The 20,446-nt window shown below is 41.8% G+C and overlaps 2 protein-coding genes across 5 annotated transcripts in view; both read right to left on the bottom strand.

The window, feature by feature from the left end:
• Window positions 1–4,739, bottom strand: part of ern2 (endoplasmic reticulum to nucleus signaling 2) — a 90,958-nt gene extending 86,219 nt beyond the window's left edge. The window contains exons 1-2 of one of the 4 annotated variants that reach the window (XM_059979730.1): window positions 4,034–4,734; window positions 3,430–3,550 (exon numbers count right to left, since the gene is read on the bottom strand). Coding sequence is in view for 3 of the 4 variants with exons in the window: in XM_059979728.1 (XP_059835711.1) it covers window positions 4,034–4,099 (66 nt within the window). In the remaining variant the exon portion in view is untranslated. Of the gene's footprint in view, window positions 1–3,429; window positions 3,551–4,033 lie in introns of all 4 variants that reach the window. The other 3 variants (XM_059979728.1, XM_059979727.1, XM_059979729.1) reach the window with 3 other exon arrangements.
• A 961-nt stretch (window positions 4,740–5,700) lies between these two features.
• ubfd1 (ubiquitin family domain containing 1) lies at window positions 5,701–19,690 on the bottom strand. The gene is made up of 7 exons (XM_059979726.1): window positions 19,543–19,690; window positions 15,289–15,576; window positions 11,706–11,914; window positions 10,591–10,656; window positions 9,908–10,013; window positions 9,164–9,246; window positions 5,701–7,960 (listed from the first exon to the last, which is right to left on the bottom strand). Exons 1-7 carry the CDS (start codon window positions 19,556–19,558, stop codon window positions 7,850–7,852), a joined length of 879 nt encoding a protein of 292 aa, XP_059835709.1. The 5' UTR covers window positions 19,559–19,690; the 3' UTR covers window positions 5,701–7,849.
• Window positions 19,691–20,446: the final 756 nt, after the last annotated feature.

Here is a 20,446-nt window from a genome sequence, read left to right as displayed (position 1 = left end):
CCTATCCAAATTTCTCTTAAATGTTGAAATCAAGTCCACATCCATCACTTCTGCTGACAGCTCAGTCCACACTCCCACCACCCTCTGTGTGAAGAAGTTCCCACTTCATGTTCCCCTTAAATATTTCACCTTTCTCCTGGAACCCATGACTTCTAGTTCTAGTCTCATCCAACCTCAGTGTAAAAAGCATGCTTATATTCACTCTATCTCCTCTCTTTCTCCTACACTCTAGGAATAAAGTTGTAACCAATTCAACCTTTCCCTATGGCTTAGGTCCTCAAGTCCAGGTAATTGCTTCGTAAATTTTCTCTGCACTCTTTCAAACACTTACTCAATGTCAACAAGAGTAAGGACTTAATTATTAACTTCAGGAAAAGGAAACCAGAGGTCCATGAGCCAGTCCTCATCAGAAGATCAAAGCTGGGAAGAGTCAGTAACTTTAAGTTCTCTGGTGTTATTATTTCAGAGGACCTGCCCTGGGCCACACACAAGTGAAATTATGAAGAAAGCACAGCAGCACCTCTACTTCCTGAGGAGTTTGCAAAGATTCTGCACAACATCTAAAATTTTGACAAAATTCTATGGATGTGTAGTGGAGAGTATATTGACTGGCTGCATCACATGGTATAGAAACACCAACGCCCTTGAATGGAAAATCCTACAAAAGGTAACGGATACTAACACTGGTAAAGTCCTCCCCACCATTGAGCACATCTACATGAAATGCTGTAGCAGGAAAGCAGCATCCATCACCAGTATCCTCCAGCACCCAGGCCATGATCTTTTCTAGCTGTTGCCATCAGGAAGGTGATACAGGAGCCTCAGGACTCACACCACCAGCTTCAGGAACAGTTACTACCCCTTAACTATCAGGCTCTTGAACAAATGCTCCACCATTTGAAATGTTCCCATAACCAACAGGACTGACTTTCAATGACTCTTCAGCTCATATTCTTGATATTTATTGCTTATTTCTTTCTTCTAGTATTTGCATTTTATCATCTTCCGCACTCTGGTTGGACACAACTTCACACGCCTGCTCTTATCCTATCTTCCCACCACCCTACCAGGGATAAGGCTCCTCTTGTACTCAACTACCACCCCACCAGCCCATGCAGCCTGTGCATAATTCTCCGCAACTTCCACCACATTCAAATGGGATCCCACCACCAAGCACATCTTTCTCTCCTCTCCCCCCTCCCCACAGGGATCGCTCCCCACGTAACTCCCTTGTCTATTTGTCCTTCCCCACTGATCTCCTTCCTGGCACATATCCTTGCAAGTGGAACAAGTGCTACACCTGCCCCTATACATCCTCTTTCACTATGTTGTTGCGTGAATGAAATCACTGGAGAGTTACTGGTAGATACAAAGCAGCTTCTTTATTCAAGGTACAGCAGGCATCATACGGAGATGCTTTCAGTGGAAAGGTCTGCTGGCCCAACATGAGGCTCGATATTTATTTGCTAGACACAAAGGGCACTTCCATATTTACAAAGTATACACAATGCTTTCTTTTGAAGCTACATGCAAACTTCACACCTTCTGCTTCACATCCATCCCACAGACATCAGCACCATCTGTGAACTGGGATTCACAGCTTTCAGGAAATACATTGTTCTAAATTAAATCCACAATACATTATTCTAGAACAGAGATGTTCTCCGTTTTAAAACAAAGGGGCTTCCCTTCCTCCATCATCAACACTGCCTCAATCGCATCTCTTCCATTTCACGCACGTCTACCCTCACCCCACCCTCCTGCAACTCTTCCAGGGATGGGAGTCCTCTTGTCCTCACCTACCAGCCTCAACGTCCAGCACATAATTCTCTGTAATTCCCATCTCCAAGGGGATCCCACCACCAAACACATCTTCCCCTTCCCCCCTCCGCCCCATTTCCCACTTCCGCAGGAATCACTCCCTACGTGACTCCCTTGTCCATTTGTCCCTCCCCACTGATCTCCCTCTTGGCTCCTATCCTTGCAAACGGAACAAGTGCTACACCTGCCCCTACACCTCCTCACTACCAGGCAGGGCCCCAAACAGTCCTTCCAGCTGAGGCGACACTTCACCTGTGAGTCTATTGGGCTCATTTACTGTATTTGGTGCTCCCGGTGTGGCCTCCTGTACATCAGCGAGACCTGACAGATTGGGAGAGCACTTCACAAAGCATCTACGCTCCATCTGCCAGAAGAAGCGGGACCTCCCAGTAATTCCACTTCCCATTACGATATGACAATCCATGGTCTCCTCCACTGTTGTGATGAAGCTACGCTCAGGTTGGAGGAACAACATCCTATATTCCATCTGGGTGGCGTCCAACCTGATGACATGAACACCAATTTCTCAAACTTCTGGTAAAGCCCCCCCTTCTCCATTTCCCATTCCCTCTCTCACCTCACCAATCAACTTCCCAGCTCTTTACTTCATCCCTCCCCCTCCAGGTTTCACCTATTACCTGGTGGTTCTCTCCCTCCCCTACCTTTAAAATCTATTCCTCAGCTTTTTTCCCCTCCAGTCCTGTGGAAAGATTTCAGCTGAAACGTGGACAGTACTCTCTCTCCCCACCACATCTTCCAGCATTTTGTGTGTGTTACTTGGATTCCCAGCATCTGCAGATTTTCTCTTGTTTGTGGTTTATAAAATTCTACAATTATTCAACGTGGGAAACTACACCCCGATTTGATGTATTACATCTGAGCATGAAGTATCAATGTTCAATCAGAAGCTATTTTGCCTGCTTTGATAATTTGTTCCTAGGAATAAGGCACTGTCAAAGTTTAATTATTTTAAGTCTCTTTAAAAGTGTTAAATCAGAAATAACTGAATGCGGGCGAGGGAAAAGGTATGTCTACCTGCTATTTGGAAAGATCCTGTTATACTTTTAGTCCGCAATCTGGATCGTGTTATCGCTTTGCAGAATTAGCATGTTTAATGGGTCAGAAACAAAAGCAACACAGGAAATTTAACCAAACTATGTTTTCTATTACCACCCCGTACTTAAGCAGATCAAAAGCGCAAAATAGTGAAAACTCACAGCAAAGTCCAGGCGTCAAATTAAAACAGCTGCTTCCACTTGAAATGTTTAGTTTTTGCTAACAAAAAGTTATCCAAGGTTCACTTGGTAGCATTCTGCCTTAAACAGAAATGGCAGCTTCAATTCCCACATCGGAGACCCAAGTACAGAAATTCCGGAAGCTATCGCAAAATTTGGGTACAATGTCCCTTTCAGCTGGGACATTAAAGTGGGGAACGGTCTGTCTTTTCCATTATCCTGCATGATTGCGAACAGTGAATGGAAATTGTCGGGCGTTCTGAATTCGTCAGTACATTATATATCTGATATTACTCTTGGGAACTTGCTGACGAGAAATGACTCCCCCGATTCCTAAAACTAACTATACTTGCAAAATACGGTTGTAAAGTACCTCGACATCTCGAGTTGAGGGGCAAATGATTTTACAGAGTCTTTATAAAGTTCTCTCCAGTCATTCGACAAGTCAAATCTTCGTCAGCTTAATGGGGTGTAGCCGAAATCCACAGCATAACCTAAATACCAAATCGTAATGATTTACGTGTATGGTTAAAACCAGATGCACATTGGACCAAGAACCTTTTAATATCCGCAGATTTCAACAACATTGAAATCCTTCACACCAATTTCCCTGCAGTCGAATACGCTTTAGCAATAGTTCCCATACTTTATAAGTTTTCAGTCTCGTTACTAACACGGAAAAGTTTCTGCTATCTTCGCAGTAATCTGAGGAGCAGTTATGCTACTTGTCGTCCCTACGTTTTTCAAATCTGTGCCCATGAACTCAGGTGCAGAGTAGCTGAGCCGTCAGCAACCCACAAACACAGGAGCGGGATCAAAACCCTGCCGGTCGAGGCGAGGATTAGCGGGCGACTGCGATCCTCTTCCTCCGGGGTCCCTCATTACGACGCCCCTCCCCTGCGCACCATTAACCCATGCCTCAACCCACTACTCTGTACGGCCAGAGGAAGCGCGCCTCCACTCGCCCGATGACTCACCCATCCCACACCACGCAGCAGGAGGACGACCAAGATGAGGGCTACTGGCCGCCGGGACCCCGCCATGGCTTCGTGCTTAGTTGAGGGCGAGCAGCACCTCCCACCCGCGGGCCCGCGCCATGCCTCGCCCTCGCGCTCCAACCGTCAGCGGACAACCATAGCGCGCGCCCGCTTGCGGCCCGGAGCACCCGCCGCTCACCCGCGATTGGCTAAACAGAAGACGGAACTCCAGGCTCGATTACGATTGGAGGAGAATCCAGGAACTAAATGAGTAACGTAAAAACCCACCAATGGAACGGAGGGAAGCTAAGAGATGATTGGCTTGCGGCCAGATGGGCGGAGCATCTGTGTCCGTTGCGGATGGAGACGGGTTTGGCGAACCGAAAGTGACAACTCTGACACGTGGAGCTGTTTTGTTTGTAAATGTTGTCGAGACGGGCTCCTGTGACTTCCCGTTCCGGGAGCATGGCGAGGCCAGTTAAAGACAAGCAGTAATAAAATGTCACTGGCGCTGTGAGATACACCTACAATTGCCTTTTGGATTTCACCCCTTCACAAACCCTCTTCCCCAATAAACAATCACTGTATCGGTACCTCACCCAGACAGTACACGAAGTAAAATCTTCAACTTCGTTGCATCTTTACCGTCTCAAACCCTTCCCTACTCCACGTTTTATTTTCTATTTTACAGGACACGCTGCCAAACGTCTCCTTTTACCCGGTTTCACTTGCACCTGCTCTTACTGTGCCACTTCCATACTAATGCTTCCACTACGTCTAACCTCGAAAGCTGGAAACAGAACCATCGACTATCTATTCCATTTCCCCCATAACTTGGCTCTCGTCCCTCGTCCCTTTCTCCCCCCCCCCCCCCGAAGGAAGGACACATTACTGGTAGCAGATTCTAAACTTGAGAACAAATCCCAAACAGGAAGCGCGAGGCTCCAAATACTTTCCACCTGAAGCAGCTGTTTAATGATACTACTTACAATTCCACATACATTTACGGACCTGAACATCTCTTCAGCTTGCAAAATGTGATTTGTCACTTTAATTCTCCATTTTATTCAATCTGGAACAAAGAGTTAGCCTCCTGAAGTGTATGCCAGTGTAAAAAAAAATCCTCTACTCAAATTAAGTTCCACGTTTTAGCTAGTGCATATTTCCAGCAAGATCATTTAAGTCACTTCAACTTTCAGCTTCATAGCTCTACAGCTCCCCATGCCTTTGTTTTCCCCTCTGCATCTCCAACTATTGACTGATCGGTTTCTATCTGCACAAACGCTGTCACACTAGAAAATACTGAATCTGATAAGGAACTGGAGGAAGCCATTCAGCTAATCAAGCATCATTCACTGTTCAGTCTAGTGTCTGAAACATCTATACCCTTACTTTTTTTTGGCCTTTTCTTTTTAAAATCAATTTGAATTCCTCAAACTTATGCATACAGAAATTATGTATAGGTTACCATCTACAGGCCTCATTTAGCTCTTTGTCACAGATAATCTCACTGACTTGTATGTGAATTACATTTTACCACCTTTATTCCATGTATCCCAATGAAAGGCATTTTCAATCAGATAACATTAGTAAGGGATTGAGGATTGCAGTAATACCCAACTGTGTAGTGCCATTTCATACAGACCCGCAACAGAAGACAAGGATACTCTAAAGTAACAAACTTTAATTGGCAATAAAGACTAGTTTTCAGAATTAAACATTGGGATAATTAATGGTCAGCACTAAAATTTGAAGCAGTGCAATTCTAAACCAAGTCAACTTCCTTAATTTCCAAAGATTGGTGTGCTTGAATCATGCATTCTGCAAGTTATTTGTTGTTAAAGCTGCATGACCCTTTACACTCTCAACTGGAGTCACTGCCATGAAAAACTTACAGGGCAAAGAATTGCTTTCTTTTTTTTTTAAAAAAAGGCATATTACATTGAAATATTGCACCTTTCATAGTTATCAGGTCTAAGATCCATAAACCTAGCAGAAACCCATAAACTCAACTTTTAATTTATCCATCTATACTCATCCAAGAAAGGATATCAGTGATTAGAAACTGCACACTATTCCATTTATTGCCATTAGTGCAAATATTCAATACAAGTACACAGTTAGCTCTTTCCACACTATCCAAAATACTTCCAAGTCATGTACATCAAGTTAAAATACAAAGTAAGGTTCCTCTACAGCATCCCAAAGACTCTCAAGTTCAATGGGCTAGATAGCAAAGAGCAAAGCTTTCTCTGCACTCTTCAAATATTTAGTGTCAGTCAGAAAATTCTGAAATTTAAATGATGGCTTGATCTGATGATTAGCTTACAGTACAAGAACCCTGCCCCCCACCACTTTAAATGACTCGGAACCAAACTATATGGCACACATTGCAAACCTATACAACTCCATGGAGGCAAGCAGAAACGGCCATTTAGTGTTCAGAAGTTGCTTGATGTTTTAGTCATTTCCAATCTTCTGAAAAGCATGCTTTATTGACAGTTGAACCAGTTTTGCCTTCCCCAGCCATGAGTACACTACCAAACCTACAGATACACAGCACAGCCAACAGATGAATGCCAGTAACACAAGTGAATAATCCTCCGTGCATTAATAACTCAAACACTCCTCCCAGCTTCCAACCCTCAGATGCCAGGTAAAGCTGACATCTACCTGGAACAAATAGGTAGAAGCAAAGTGCAACTCACATCTAGAAAATGCTTTGTAGCTCATCCACTGCCCTCCTGCTATCTACCATTTCCCCCTTGAAACCTCTAAGCCACAAGAAACAAAATTGAAGTGGAAATGGTCATGCAGCTTTAAACAGGTACTGCCCTATGGAATTGGGGGATAACACTTCATGATTTATTCATCCAAATATGGTTTTGCTTTCTTTCAAATACAAGTCAGAGGAAGTACAGTGGGTTCTGCATAATTGCATAGTGAAATCTCTGGGTTTCATGCCTGCAATTAAATAGCAAAGCTAGTTTGAAAGCAATGAGAAGGCACAGACAAACAGAATTTGTTATGCACCATTTACTCTATGCTCTCCCTTTATCTGGTTGTGAAAATAATTAGTGACTGAGGCAACACATAATTAAGGGTACATATGTTTAAACATTAGAATAGTTATGTTTAAATGAATTTGGTGGCACATTTGATGTGCCATAATTTACCAATTTGCAGACCAAAACTGGAAATTGGAATTAGGCCAGATACCTTTCCTGTTGGCATGGAGATAGACTGAATAACCCATGAGGGCAGATATTTAAATACAAGGCAACCAATTGTGAAATCTCCTGAGAACAGACGTGATTAAAGATTGCTTAAAGAAATAAATATTCCACAATTTGGTTTTATCAAGTACAATGGATCCACATAAAGATAGAGCCAAGCAGCACATCAAGTAGAGCCCCACTGTACTGTTTTTTTTACAGTTACTGCTCCGTGGATGCTTAAAAAGCCCAAAGTGGGATGTTATCCATGTTATAATAGATATAATAAAATGCTTCTAGCACATCACCTGTAGATAATTGTGGCTCTCAAAGAACTTGGATAATTTGACGTTTTGCTTCTTTGAATTTTTTTTTAAATTTGATGTTCACAGGTAAAGTCACATTGGATTAACCACCTCCAGCTTCTGGTGAGGATCTTCAACTTTTTTTTTTGAATCTATTATTGTTGGCATCTTCCAAGGATTTGGGAAGGGGGGTGGGGTGGGAGGAAAAATTATAATCCAGTAATTAAGCGAGTTCCAATAAATTCTGTAGTCCTTTGGTTTCAGTCTATCCTTCACTGCCAGAGGTGGAGGTACATTCAAAAATACTGCCACTTCCCAAGGACTGTATCTTTGATTGCATCAACATACTGTGTAGGCACCCAGTAAACCCAATAGTAAGAAGCTTCAGTGGGACCCAGCTGAAATGCCTGGAAAAATGAATAACAATGATTACAAACTAAAAATTCCATTAATCGACAAAAGAGGCTTATATTTGTACAGCATCCTAGACCACTACATATGCTTTGCAGTACCTTGTAATCCAACTATTGCGCATGAAGCCAAAGGCAAGATCTTACAGTAAGTATAACGAACAACCAGTTTGTTCTTCTTGGTGGTGTTGAGGACATCGAATAACAGTAATCTTTGTGCTTCAAAATAATAAGTACTTCTGTTAAATCTCCCCATGGTCACAAATTCATCCCATTTACTCAAGCCAAAAAATTAATGCTATCGTGGTATCCTCCCCACAAAAGTCTACAACCTTTAGATAGGTATATCAACACCAAATCATGAACCAAAAAAGTTTCCAAGGGCAACTTTTCTCCTCAATTCTCCCCTTTGTCTTCAACATTTAACTTCACTGCACCTTTATTGCTCAGCAGAATGAAACTGCAACATTCTCCACTCTTTCATGAGAGCTACACTCAAAAGGTAGCAAGAAGCAGGCATGTTTTAGTTGAATTGTGCCACTATTCAGGAACTTTTAAACTTGTAGGCACTATTGGCCATGTCTGCTGAGTGGTTAGAGACATTGCAATTAGTGACTTTTTTTTAAAAAACCATACGCACACAATGTAAATGGCTCCTCATTCAGAAGCTGAGGGAGTCTGCAAGTCAGACCATGGGGTGGCTGGGTAGCTTTACAGTACCAGCAACCCAGAGTTCAATTCCTGCCATTGCCTGTAAGGAGCATGCACATTCTTCCTGTGACCATGTAGGTTTCCTCCCGCAGTTCAACAAAGTAGAGGCTGGTAGGTTAATTGGACATTGTAAATTGTCACATGATTAGACTAGGATTAAATCAGAGGATTGCTAGGTAGCACAGCTCAAAGGGCCAAAAGGGCCTATACCATCCTGAATTGCAATAAAGGCTGACGTGTCTCAGTGGTCATAACAGGAAAACTATTGAAGGTTGCTCTTCCATAATTCTCCAAACACTCCTCTGCCTCACCCCCACACACATTTTGCTCAATTCTGCCAGCTTTCCCCTGGACCCTTTAACTTCCTGCTTACTCCAAACTTCTGCCATATTCTTTTTGGCAGTTCACTCCTGCCTTGTCAACATTGACGTTTCAATGGCAACATCTTGCTGCCATGCATCAATCACCCTCCCTTCAGTCAATACTCACCATCATGTGATAATCTTCATGTCCTTCAATGGGTTCAGTGATCACATTTTTGATAGAACCCATAGGGATTTTCTCTGTCCTTTCTGTTAAGAAACAATTTAAAACAGCCATGTCAGAACCTTAAAGGAACTTGCTGCTGTGCAACTTGATGTCTTTTCATCAAGACATGAATAAATTCATACACCAGTTTCTTGTACCACTCCCACAAACCTTTGACTTGAACTTAAATCTTAAGTGTAACAACTGTAGATTCAATGATCAGCAATTTGCCTTGACCATTCTAATCTCTGATAGGCAAAATTGAATTCAATTTCAGGTGACTGTACTATTCCAAATGATCAAGTTGTTTCTTAGGGTAAAACACACAACTTTTGTTTTGAATCATCCTGATACTCAACCTCCTGAATCTTTCAGTCAAACCCATTACCTCCTAGTGTGACTCTTGGGCAGACATCTGCAGATATTAAGCTATGGAAGAATGCTATTCAGTGTTCCAGGCAACCAGTTCTTTCCAAAGGAGGAAATTCAGCCCTGGAGCCTATTTAAAACACGAAGGCCATGGAAGTAGGCAAGAGAATGAAGCTCAGATACCTTATGCGTCAATTAGTGTTTATACAGAAAGCCGGCCATCTTTGCCTTTTGACACTAAATGAAGCAAGATGGTCATCTTTTTTATTCTGCACAGATTAGTTATATAAAGTATAATCAATGATGCATAAAAGAAGTACTATCTGCAAAACTTACCCTTGGTTCCAATCCACAGCTGGTCCTGCTCTAGTTTGAAAGTTAATCGTACTTTTCCACTTGACTTGTTGTACATGCCTGACAATGGCACACTTGGCAAACGCTCCTGCAAAGTACATGGATCAATAGTTTCCAACACTAGTGGGCAAGCAGGAAATCAAAAAGTAGCCATTTGCCATCACCTTTTGATTCAATGTACAAGCTAAATAATATCTGTTGCGAAGACAGAACCAATAGGCCACGACACAGAAGATTGCAAATGATGTACTGTGAAGCAACACAAGCATGCTGGAGGAATTTGGGCTGCATCAATGGAGGGAGACAGACAGTTGAAGCTTCCAGTTCCCTGCACAGATGCTGCCTGACTTGCTGAGTGCCCAGTTTTTAAAGGGGAGAAGTAAAGAAAAGACTCCACCCTTGGTGCTCAAGACTTTAATCAGCAACTTGTTGTGACTGGATGTTACCAATGGCATCAAATACACACCAGGTTCCAATCTTCCTCATAAGGTCTCAAGTCTGCCAATTTTGTAAACTAGACCCTAGGCACTACAATGAAGCCATCAGCCTGGATTTCAAACTTTGGAGTAAAGCATTCCAACTCCACTGACCCCATCTCCCAGCCTCCACAAAAGAAATGCTACAAGATGTCACAAAAACAGCAAATATCAAAAGTATCTACTTACTTTAACACCCCTAATGGATGGCATGACATCTTCTGGTTTTCCTTTGTCCAATACTTTTCTGTGTTGCTATACATAAAAAAGCAAACTCAAAAAATCAGAGTCAAAAGTAACATTAAAGTTCATGTTGGGAGATAGGCAAATGGAGGAGGGGAGGGCAAGATTGAATTTAAGAGTGGATTATAAAGTTGCAAAACATCGTGGGCCAAAGGGCCTTACTGTGTTGCGTGTTTTACATTAATTGTTCTCCCAGCAAGAGAAGCTTAATTTTATTGCATTCTTGGCTCCATTTAACAGAATCTCCTCTTGTAAACTACAATAGCACCAAGTAAACATCCAGATGTTTTGACCAAAACTCAGTAAATCACACCATAACCTTTCCAATAGTCTCACTACCAAAACCATTCAAATGATCAAATCCCACAATTCTACTATCTCCCTAGCTTGTCTGACTGCTGGATCCATCAATGTAAACTTAATCAAAAAGAAATACCATTTGCCTTCTTTCTTCTGATCATACCCAAAGAGTCTGCCATTCACTGGGTTCATTTTAGCTTAACTCCTTAAAACTCAAAAGGCTTACAAATACTTCACAAAGTTCTTTTTAGTAGTGTGAATATCCTAATTATCTAGGTAGCAAAAAAAAAGTCCATACTCCAATTCCATATTAACTTTCTCAGCTTAGACTGAGCATTTTTTGTCAAAGGCAGAGTTCTTGTTCCCTTAAATAAAACAGTTACTTGGCTACAATTAATGTAGCCATGATTTGAATGGGGGGGGGGGGGGGGTGAGGAATAAGACACTTACAACTGCCTAAACCAAAAACTACATTCTGACATCCCCAACATGGATGGCACAGAAAGCTGAGCAAAATAGCACTGGTCATCTCTTGTGAGAAGTTTTGCTGAGCATAAGTTTCACAGCTGGCAATGTCAGGGTAGAGATGCTGTCAACCTACAAAACCCCCATCAAATCAAGTACTGCACAGAATGGAGTAAATAAGATTTGAGAAAGTTAGAACGTGAACTTAAATTTTCCTGTGCATCAAGCTTGAAAGGCTGAATGACAACCTCTTGCTCCCGTAATACCCAACATGGACTATGACAAAAACTACTTACCTTTTGCCTACAGAGAGGTTCCTTTTTGGGTTCTTCAGCTTTGGCCTCTTGCTGTACAACCTCTTTTGGTGTGTTTACTGCTAAAACGTCATTAATTGTTGATCCAATAACCATGATTTTTGCACCATTTGTTACTTTTATTTCACGTAAAGTTTTATCTTCTGGGAGCAGACCCTTGTACATGACTTTCTGCATGGCAGGAGTGAGACCTGAAAAGAAAGTGTTGATCCTAATCCAATATTTGAAAAATTAGCTTGGGTGCTTTTTACTATTAGGGCAAATGATGTAGATCAATTTCTGTGCAGTGGTAAATACCTCCCTCTGATTTGCTCCTCTCTATTACCTCCAAATGATTTATCATGAAATTATGAACAGATGATCTCACCCTGAATTTATCAGAAACTTTAGCTGCCTGGCACCCAAACCATTTTGGGATAGAGCAAATGGCAGCTAAAAAAGCAGCCATCATACCTCTGGCTAAATGAACTGAGATTTTCCCAACAGTTACAACCACTAGGTAGTGGTAGCTTAGGAAAGATTACTACCTACTGCCACTCCTGAAACACTTGCAGAGCAGGAGTGCCATAGTTAAAAAGTAAAAGTTGTTATCCTGATGTCAGAATAACATGCTGTCCATCACCAACATTACCAATTACCTCAACAGCATCTCAATGTCAAAGTGAACTCACCATATTTTGCATTGTTCATTTTGCCCACATCCCAGACTGGCAAAGTAATCTGCAAGTTTATTTATAGAGGTAGTTAGACAGTAGAATATCCAACTGGTTGAATCTCTTTGGGTGCAAGAGAAAAGCAAAATCAGTTTGGGCAGCACCAAGGAATGTAAAGAGGCAAAAGACAGCTATTTAAGGGACCCCAAAGTGGAAGTGATAATATAGAGCATAGTACAAGTTAAAACCACATGCAGTTAGGAGTAACAAACTCACTGGCTACTTTAGGTACATCTGCTTGTTAATGCAATTATCTAATCAGCCAATCATGTGGCAGCAACTCAATGCATGCAAGCATGCAGATATGGTCAAAAGGGAGTTATTGTTCAGCCCAAATATCAGAATGGGGAAGAAATGTGATCCAAGTGACTTTGACCACAGAATGATTGTTGCTGCCAGATGGGATGGTTTGAGTCTCTGAAACTGCTGATATCCTGGGAATTTTTTTTATTTTTTTTATTTTTTTTTTAAATGCACAATCGTCCCTAGTTTACAGAATGGTGCAAGAAAGGGGAAGAAAATACATCCAGTGAGCGGCAGTTTTGTGGGTAAAAACACCTTGTTAAGGGGTCAGGAATATGGCCAGACTGGCTCAAGCTGACAGGAAGGCAACAGAAGCTCAAAGACGCTTTAGAACAGTGCTGTGCAGAAGAGCATTTCTGAACACAAACATTGAAGTGAATGGGTTACAGCAAGACCACAAATTTTCACTCAGTGGCCACTTTATTAACTACAGGAGGTACCCAATAAAGTGGCCACTGAGTATTATCATAGATCACTAATTTAGATTAGGCAAACCAAATCAACAAGAATTCATTCCTACTGTTATTAGAGTAGGACAGAGGGCTTCTAGATCAATACGTGAATAAATAATTAGGGAAATGGGTCACCATAAATACAGCACTGATGAATGATGAAGTATTATTTGATGATTCAGTAGTTAAGGGGGCTGAAGAGAACATAAAATTTATATTCTTAACAGAGCAGAATAAAAAAGCAGCAATTTGTTTAACCCAAAACAAAGATCAGCAATCCAAATAAAGCAACCTGCATAAGCACAAGACCCCTAATACAATAAAAACATTTAAAAGGTAAAATAATAAACATGCAATGGCTTACATTTAAAGATTAAACATGGTTTTCAACAAGTACATATTCCTATAACGCACACAAACTCAGCAGCAAGTGATTAAGTCATGGCTGATAAGTTAAAGGGAGCATTAAAAGGGCCAACTATTGTCAGAAAGACATTCTCACAATATTGAGAAAATTTTCCGGAATTAAAAACAAGGGAAAATAGGATACAAAAAGTAATCTTATGAGGGGAAAAAACTACAAACTTTTCAGATAAGGGAAAAACAGCACTAGTCAAAGTGTGCCCCTTATAAACAAATTCAGGGGAAATGAAGGAAACAGATCAAGTACTGTGTCCATCTTTATCAGACTAGAAGTTCACAGTATCCAGACGTATCATCTATTTTAAAAGAGCCTGAAGGTGAACAACAACTACTAGAACCTATGGTATTTTAGAATACATTCCACAGACTGGGAGCTAGACCCCAGAATAAAAAGGTGGGGCGGGGAAAGGAGAAGAAAGGTAGTTAGACAATGATAAGTGAAGCCAGGGAGTAGGAAAGGAATAGGGCTGGAGAGGAAAGAAGCTGATAGGAAAGGACAATACACCATAGGAGAAGGGAAAGGAGGGACCCCAAGGGGAGGTGAAAGGCAGGTGAAAAAAAAGTAAAAGGACAGTGATGGGAATAGGAAGGGAGGGAAAAGACTTCTAAAAAAAACACAAGAAATTGATATTCATGCCATCAGGTTGGAAGCTATCCAGATGCAATACGGTGTTTGTCCTCCACCCTCATCTTGGCACAAAAGTGAAGTGTTGCCTCACCTGGAATGACAGCCTGGGGCCCTGAATGGAGGCAAGGGAAGTGGTGAATGGGGGTAGGTGTAGCACTTTGGCCACTTGCAGGGATAAGTGCCAGGAGACAGATTAGCAAGAAGGGACAAAGGAACAGCCAGACAGTTTGTCTCCAGAGATGGAGATCTAGAAAGGGGACAGAGGTGTCAGAAATGGTGAAATCTTAGAACGGGTTAGGTAAAATCAATGCAGATTTATGAAAAAAAATCATTTGCAAAATCTGAGAAGTTTTGGAGGTACTAACCAGCAAAATAGCCATAGAGGAAAATGGAGGATATTGTATACTTAGATTTTCAGAAGTTCTGCAAAGGTTTATAAAACAGTGAGTACAGCATGGATTAATTAGTTAACAGAAAAGAGCAACAATCAACAGGCCAATTAAGTTGATCAAAATGAATAGAGCAGTGCCACAGCAATAAATTAGATTACTGAACCAAGCAGAATATATACAAGTTTGCTGATGCAAAGATGGATGGAATTATGGGTTTCAAAAGAATGCAGAGAAGTGAATGGCATATTGGAATACAATAAGAAAAAGTCTATATTGTAGACTTTAGTAGAAAAAAGTGGGAAAGTTATTTTGAAAAGATGATTAGAAACTACCAATGCTCAAAGGAACTGGGTAACCTTCTACACATACCAAAAGTTAACACAGGTATAGCAAGCATTTAAGAAAGCAAACCGTGTATTAGCCTTCAACACAAGAGGACAAAGTTGACAATATTAATTATACAGAAGCATAAAAGCCACTACAGAAATGCACATCTATTTCTTACTTTTCTAGCTTTGGCCATATAGAAGGTGCCTAGAAGAACTGTCCTGGTCTTCATTGTCATGCACAATAGCACCACTGCAAATTTACATTTAAATATTAACTAGTACAACATAAAAATTAGTACAAACCCACCCTCCCTTCACAACATACCTGTGAGGGAGTGAATCTTTTCTTTCAGGCCTGCTCCTGTACTATCCAATGGCATCCTGACATCATATTTGTTTTTATTCCAAATAATCTTTAGATCTACCATTTCCTTGCTGGTATCTGATTCTCCTCCATTGCTAACAGAGGTTTGAGGAAGGGAATCCTCATTCTCCATTTGTTCAGTTACTAAGCACGGTGAATCTCCTTCGCTGGTAGCTCCACAGCCTGCTTTCTCTTGGTGAATACCTATATCTATGCTGGCCTCAGTTTCCATTCCACTGGTCTCTGCACCTGCAATCGAATAAAGATAACCAGAAATGCCACAATGTAAATTTTCAATCATGTAAAATTTTCCAACTTACTGAAAACCTTACAACACATTTATACATCAATGTGCCCTAACCTTTTACCTACACTTTAGATGCAGACTTCAAGGAAACAATTTAATACCTTCACTTTACATCCTCTCATAATTAACATTGCTGTAGTCCCCAAGACCAAGCTGGAGAAAAATAACTTCATTTTGATATTCCAACTGAGAAGTTTTAAACAAAGCATAAAGATGCAATGCCATTCAATCCTTAATATACATTAAAACACCACTTTCAGTATAGCCACACACATTGGCCCAAATATTCAGTGATTCAGCAGTTTTCCCTTTCTCGATGGTGAGAGAGTCTGCTGATTCTCGAGTCGTGGGCAACTGAATAAGCGACGCTGCAGATTGTAACATCGGAACAGTGAGTTGTTGCTTTCCCCTCACTGTGGCAGGAACAATATCCCCCTCTCCTGCATCAGTGAGAGAGGGCTGTTAAGACATCGAAGTTTTTGGATGCACAGTAGTTTTTGATGGACTCCAGATCACAGCTTTGGGAGGGCATGGGGCTTGTTATTGCTCACATGGAGGGTGGTGGGGGGGCTGATGCTTTAGCTGGAGTGGGGGGGGGGGGAAGAGAGGAAGGGATGCTGCTGCTTGTGCAAGGAGAAGAGGGGCTTTGGGGTTCCAATGCTTTTTCTGTCATTCATTCTTTGGTGTTTTTCCTGCTTTGTGGATGTCAGCAAAGAATCAGGATTTCAGCTCTATACATTCCAATATTAAATTGAACCATTGAGATGCAGGTATAGAACTTAATTTCATGCAAGAAAGCTTCTCTGCAGCAGATACTGGTCAAGGTTTCTATTATATCAAATGTATCAAAAATCACAATTATTACAGCACAAGTTAGTAAGCAGATTTGTTGCAAACTAAATGCATTTTCAGCAACATACAAGATTGAATCAATTCCATTACATCTGGCTATTGACTACAATTATGAAATTGGATTACCAATCCAAACATCACTGAATTTAACATGCACATGATATTCCTGTTACCTTACTTCTATTCTTGTTCAGCTGAAGGGTGCCCTTAGAGATTGCAGAAATATTAGTCAGCAAGGCTTTTTAAAACATGAGCTTATCATCATACAAAACATGACATTGCAAGAGGGGAAAAAAAAACTCAGATGGTCCCAAAAACTAATTTATTGTTGCAGGAAAGAAATCTGAACTGGAAACATTCAAATACAATGGAAATCGAATTGATCACAGCACAGAACAGGCCCATTTGCACACCAAATCCATGCCAACTATCAACTACCCATTTATACTACTGCACCTTTCATTTAAGGTTAATCTTCCGTATTTCAATCAAATCTCCCTCAAATTCTACCACTTATTTATGTCCTCAGGGTACTTAACAACAGCCATTTAATCTACCAACCCACACATCTTTGGAAAACTAGAAAGTATCCAGAGGAAACTCACGTGGTCACAGATAAGAATGTGCAAAAATCCATAAACAGGGCTCAAGGTCAAAACTAAACTTTGGTCACTTGTGCCGTGAAGCAGCAGCTGTACTGTCCCTAAAACTTTTCCGTGCCAATGGTATTGTCCATTTCGTATAGGCTTTTGTCAATATTCAGCTTACATCAAGACCCACAGCCCTTTTAACCTGAAATTAATTCTTCCATCTCTACTTAACCATCAATATTTACCATTTTGAGTGGCCCTTTCCTCAAATGCTGCTCCAAGAAACAAAATTAGTTTCCTCAATTCCTTTGTGCATATGATTTATTTTTCCACCTCCCCTTATATGTCTTTTGAGTTTTTAAACAAAACATCTGATCATTCTGTTCTTTGCAAGGCGCTCATCCCATGTAAATCAGTAGTTTTCTATCAATATTGTACTTCATTAACCCTAAATTTGTCATACCTTCATTTCCTCTGACTGAACTTAGTTTTTGCCACACCATTTCTGGGGAAACACCTTATGTTCATGGACCAATGGGTCAACTGTGCTATACTCTTCTAAATTTACTCACTTGCATCTGAACTAGCTAATCTTACCAATATTGGAGATTTCCCCACAATTTAGTGGTAAACAAGAAACTAGAACATATTCAACTTCCTTTTCAGTTTTATATCAAGTCCAGTTACAGTACAGTCACAATTCCAACTGGTCTCCATCGATTTCCTGATGGGTGAAACAATTCTTCTCCAATTTCAGACTTAACAGAAATGATAACAAAATGCAAGTTCTAGGCACAATGCAGAATGTTGTTACTTTAGATGTTTACCAGTAGTTTAGCTGTGGATAATTACTCCAACTATACTCAAGCCCTTCTCTCCACTTAGTATGTTGGAACCCTTCTTCTACTCCACTTCATCATACAAATCTCCTCCACCCCCCAAAAATTCTAATCATTCAAAACATCTTATTGTTTAACAATCAATTCCAAAGTAATTTTTATCTAGCAAATATCAAATTGTTACAATTGAGTGCAAACAATCCAACCTAACTGCAGTAACCAAAAGGGCTCATCCTGCCATAGGGAAAGCAACTGGAGTTCACCTCATCAATTCCTCATTGCTGTAAATCTCATTAATCCTGTCAGTTACTATTCTATAGCTTTTCCTAGTATGCCTGCAGGAAAATGAATCTCAGGGTTGTATGTGGCAACATACAGGTACTGACAGTAACTTTTCTCTGAACTATGCAGTAGTCAACTACATTCACTTGGTTCAAAAGCCACAAAATGCCCAGGACATTTCCTTTCCTAAAACAATTAGGTGAAATAAATTTTATATAGTCATCTTATTTCATGGCTACCATTACTAATACAACTTTAAAGAAATATTCCAGACTCAATGTTTCAGCACTGGAATCAATCAAGTGAACTTTTCCTGTGCCACATGTCAAAAACAGAAACATGGAACTCCCAAACACTAGACCTTATGCAATGAATACACCTCAACTTAACTCATTATTACAACCTTCCATACACTTTTTAAAATATATATTCACTTCCCTTCTCAAAGTATTAGCTCCTTACAGCTGTCCTCTACCTCTACAACATTCTGCTTCCTCTGCACTCTCATCCCTTCTTTCTGCTCCCAGTCTCAGCCCCTTGCATTCTGCCCCAACCACTACATAGATGGTGTTATTCCTTGCACTACCCCATACTGTTCCCTAGCACATTGGCAGCCCACTGCTCTTTGGAATGTACTAGAGCTTATACACTGACTGACCCCTCCCCCCACTGGTAGGCCCTTGACCCTCATTGCCCTGTGCAGAGAGCGCTTGCACACTGCTCCCATCACTTACACCCCATGCATTCTGGTTCCTTGGGACACTCCTGCTTCCAGTATGGACACCCTCACCCTGTTGCATACTACCCTCTCCCAGTCACTGATTACCACATCCACTGAATGTACATACTAGTCCCTTGTACAATGACACCCCCCCCCCCACCCCGCGCCCGGACACACTGGTTCCTTGACACTGGTATCCCTCTGATCCTTGTACATACTGGTCCCTTACACACTAGCCCCACTACTCCTTGTAAACACTGGTGACTTGGACACTATTCTCTACCTCCTTGCAGCTGATACAACCCACCTAGCCCCTTCTTCACTTGTCCGGGACCTCACCCTCGCTTCCCCATTAGAGAGCCTTCCCGCTTTCCAGTTTCCCTTCCCCACCTGCACTCTAGTCTTTTGCATGTCACCACTGTCCACCCTCCCCCATCGCCAATTATGCATTGGTGTCTTAGTTCTCCGACTCTCGGGTGCTTAATTTCGCGGTAGCCCACGACAAACACCGCTCTACAATGAAGACCCCTGTGTGTTGCATTGTCTGGGCCCGTTAGGAGGCAGTGTCCTGCAGTGACTGCGCCGAAATCACCAACACTGCAGCAGGCCGTATCCAAAACCTACCGTCCCGGGCTGCCATCGCTATCCGTATGAACTCGGGGCCTGCTGGGAAGACAATGAAGATTTCCGCTTCCAGGACACGCTGCCCGCTCTTAAATGTAAAGGGCAACTCCAGATGATTGACAGTAAATGGGCGGGTCGCAAACCCTGATCAACAACAGGGGCGGGGCCAGGTGATTGACGGGTCCGATAAGGGGCGTGTCCATACGATCAATTGTGAGAGGGCGGGGTTATATGTGATTGGCATGTTAAGGGGCAGGATCGTCTTTGCCAACAGACCATCATTAGAGTGAAACATTAATGGCTGGGAAAAAATCAGCAGAAGAGTATTGTAAGTGGCTGCTCCTTGGGTCCTGGTCACAACCCCTCACATTGCCGATGTTTGTGGACCCTGTGAGGAGGAATGTTGGCTAGGAGACCTCCTTGTGCTGGAGGAACTCAGCAGGCCAGGCAGCATCTATGGAAAAGACTACTGTAGACATTTCAGCCCAAGGCCCTTCATCGGGACAGGAAAGAAAGATGAGAAGTCAAAGTAAGAAGGTGAGGAGAGGGGAGGAAAATGTACAAGGTGGTAGGTGAAACCGGGAGAGGGGGAAGGGTGAAGTAAAGAGCTGGGAAATTGGTGAAAGAGGTACAGGGCTGGAGAAGGGGGAATCTGATGGGAAAGGACAGAATGCCATGGAAGAAAGGGAAGGGGGAGGTGATGGGCAGGTAAGGAGATAAGGTGAGAGAGGGAATCGGGAATGGGGAAAGGTGAAGGAGGTAGGGGCAACAATTACCGGAAATTAGAGAAATTGATGTTAGTGTCTTCAGATTGGAGGCTACCCAGACGGAATTTAACCTGAGTGTGGCCTCATCACAACAGTAGAGGAAGCCATGGACTGACATTTTGGAATGGGAATGTCAG

This window comes from Hypanus sabinus, chromosome 9, assembly GCF_030144855.1.
Source record: "Hypanus sabinus isolate sHypSab1 chromosome 9, sHypSab1.hap1, whole genome shotgun sequence".
Lineage (NCBI taxonomy): Eukaryota > Metazoa > Chordata > Chondrichthyes > Myliobatiformes > Dasyatidae > Hypanus > Hypanus sabinus.
Note: the sequence above shows the minus strand (reverse complement) of the source record. Positions and strands in the feature narration are given on the sequence as shown.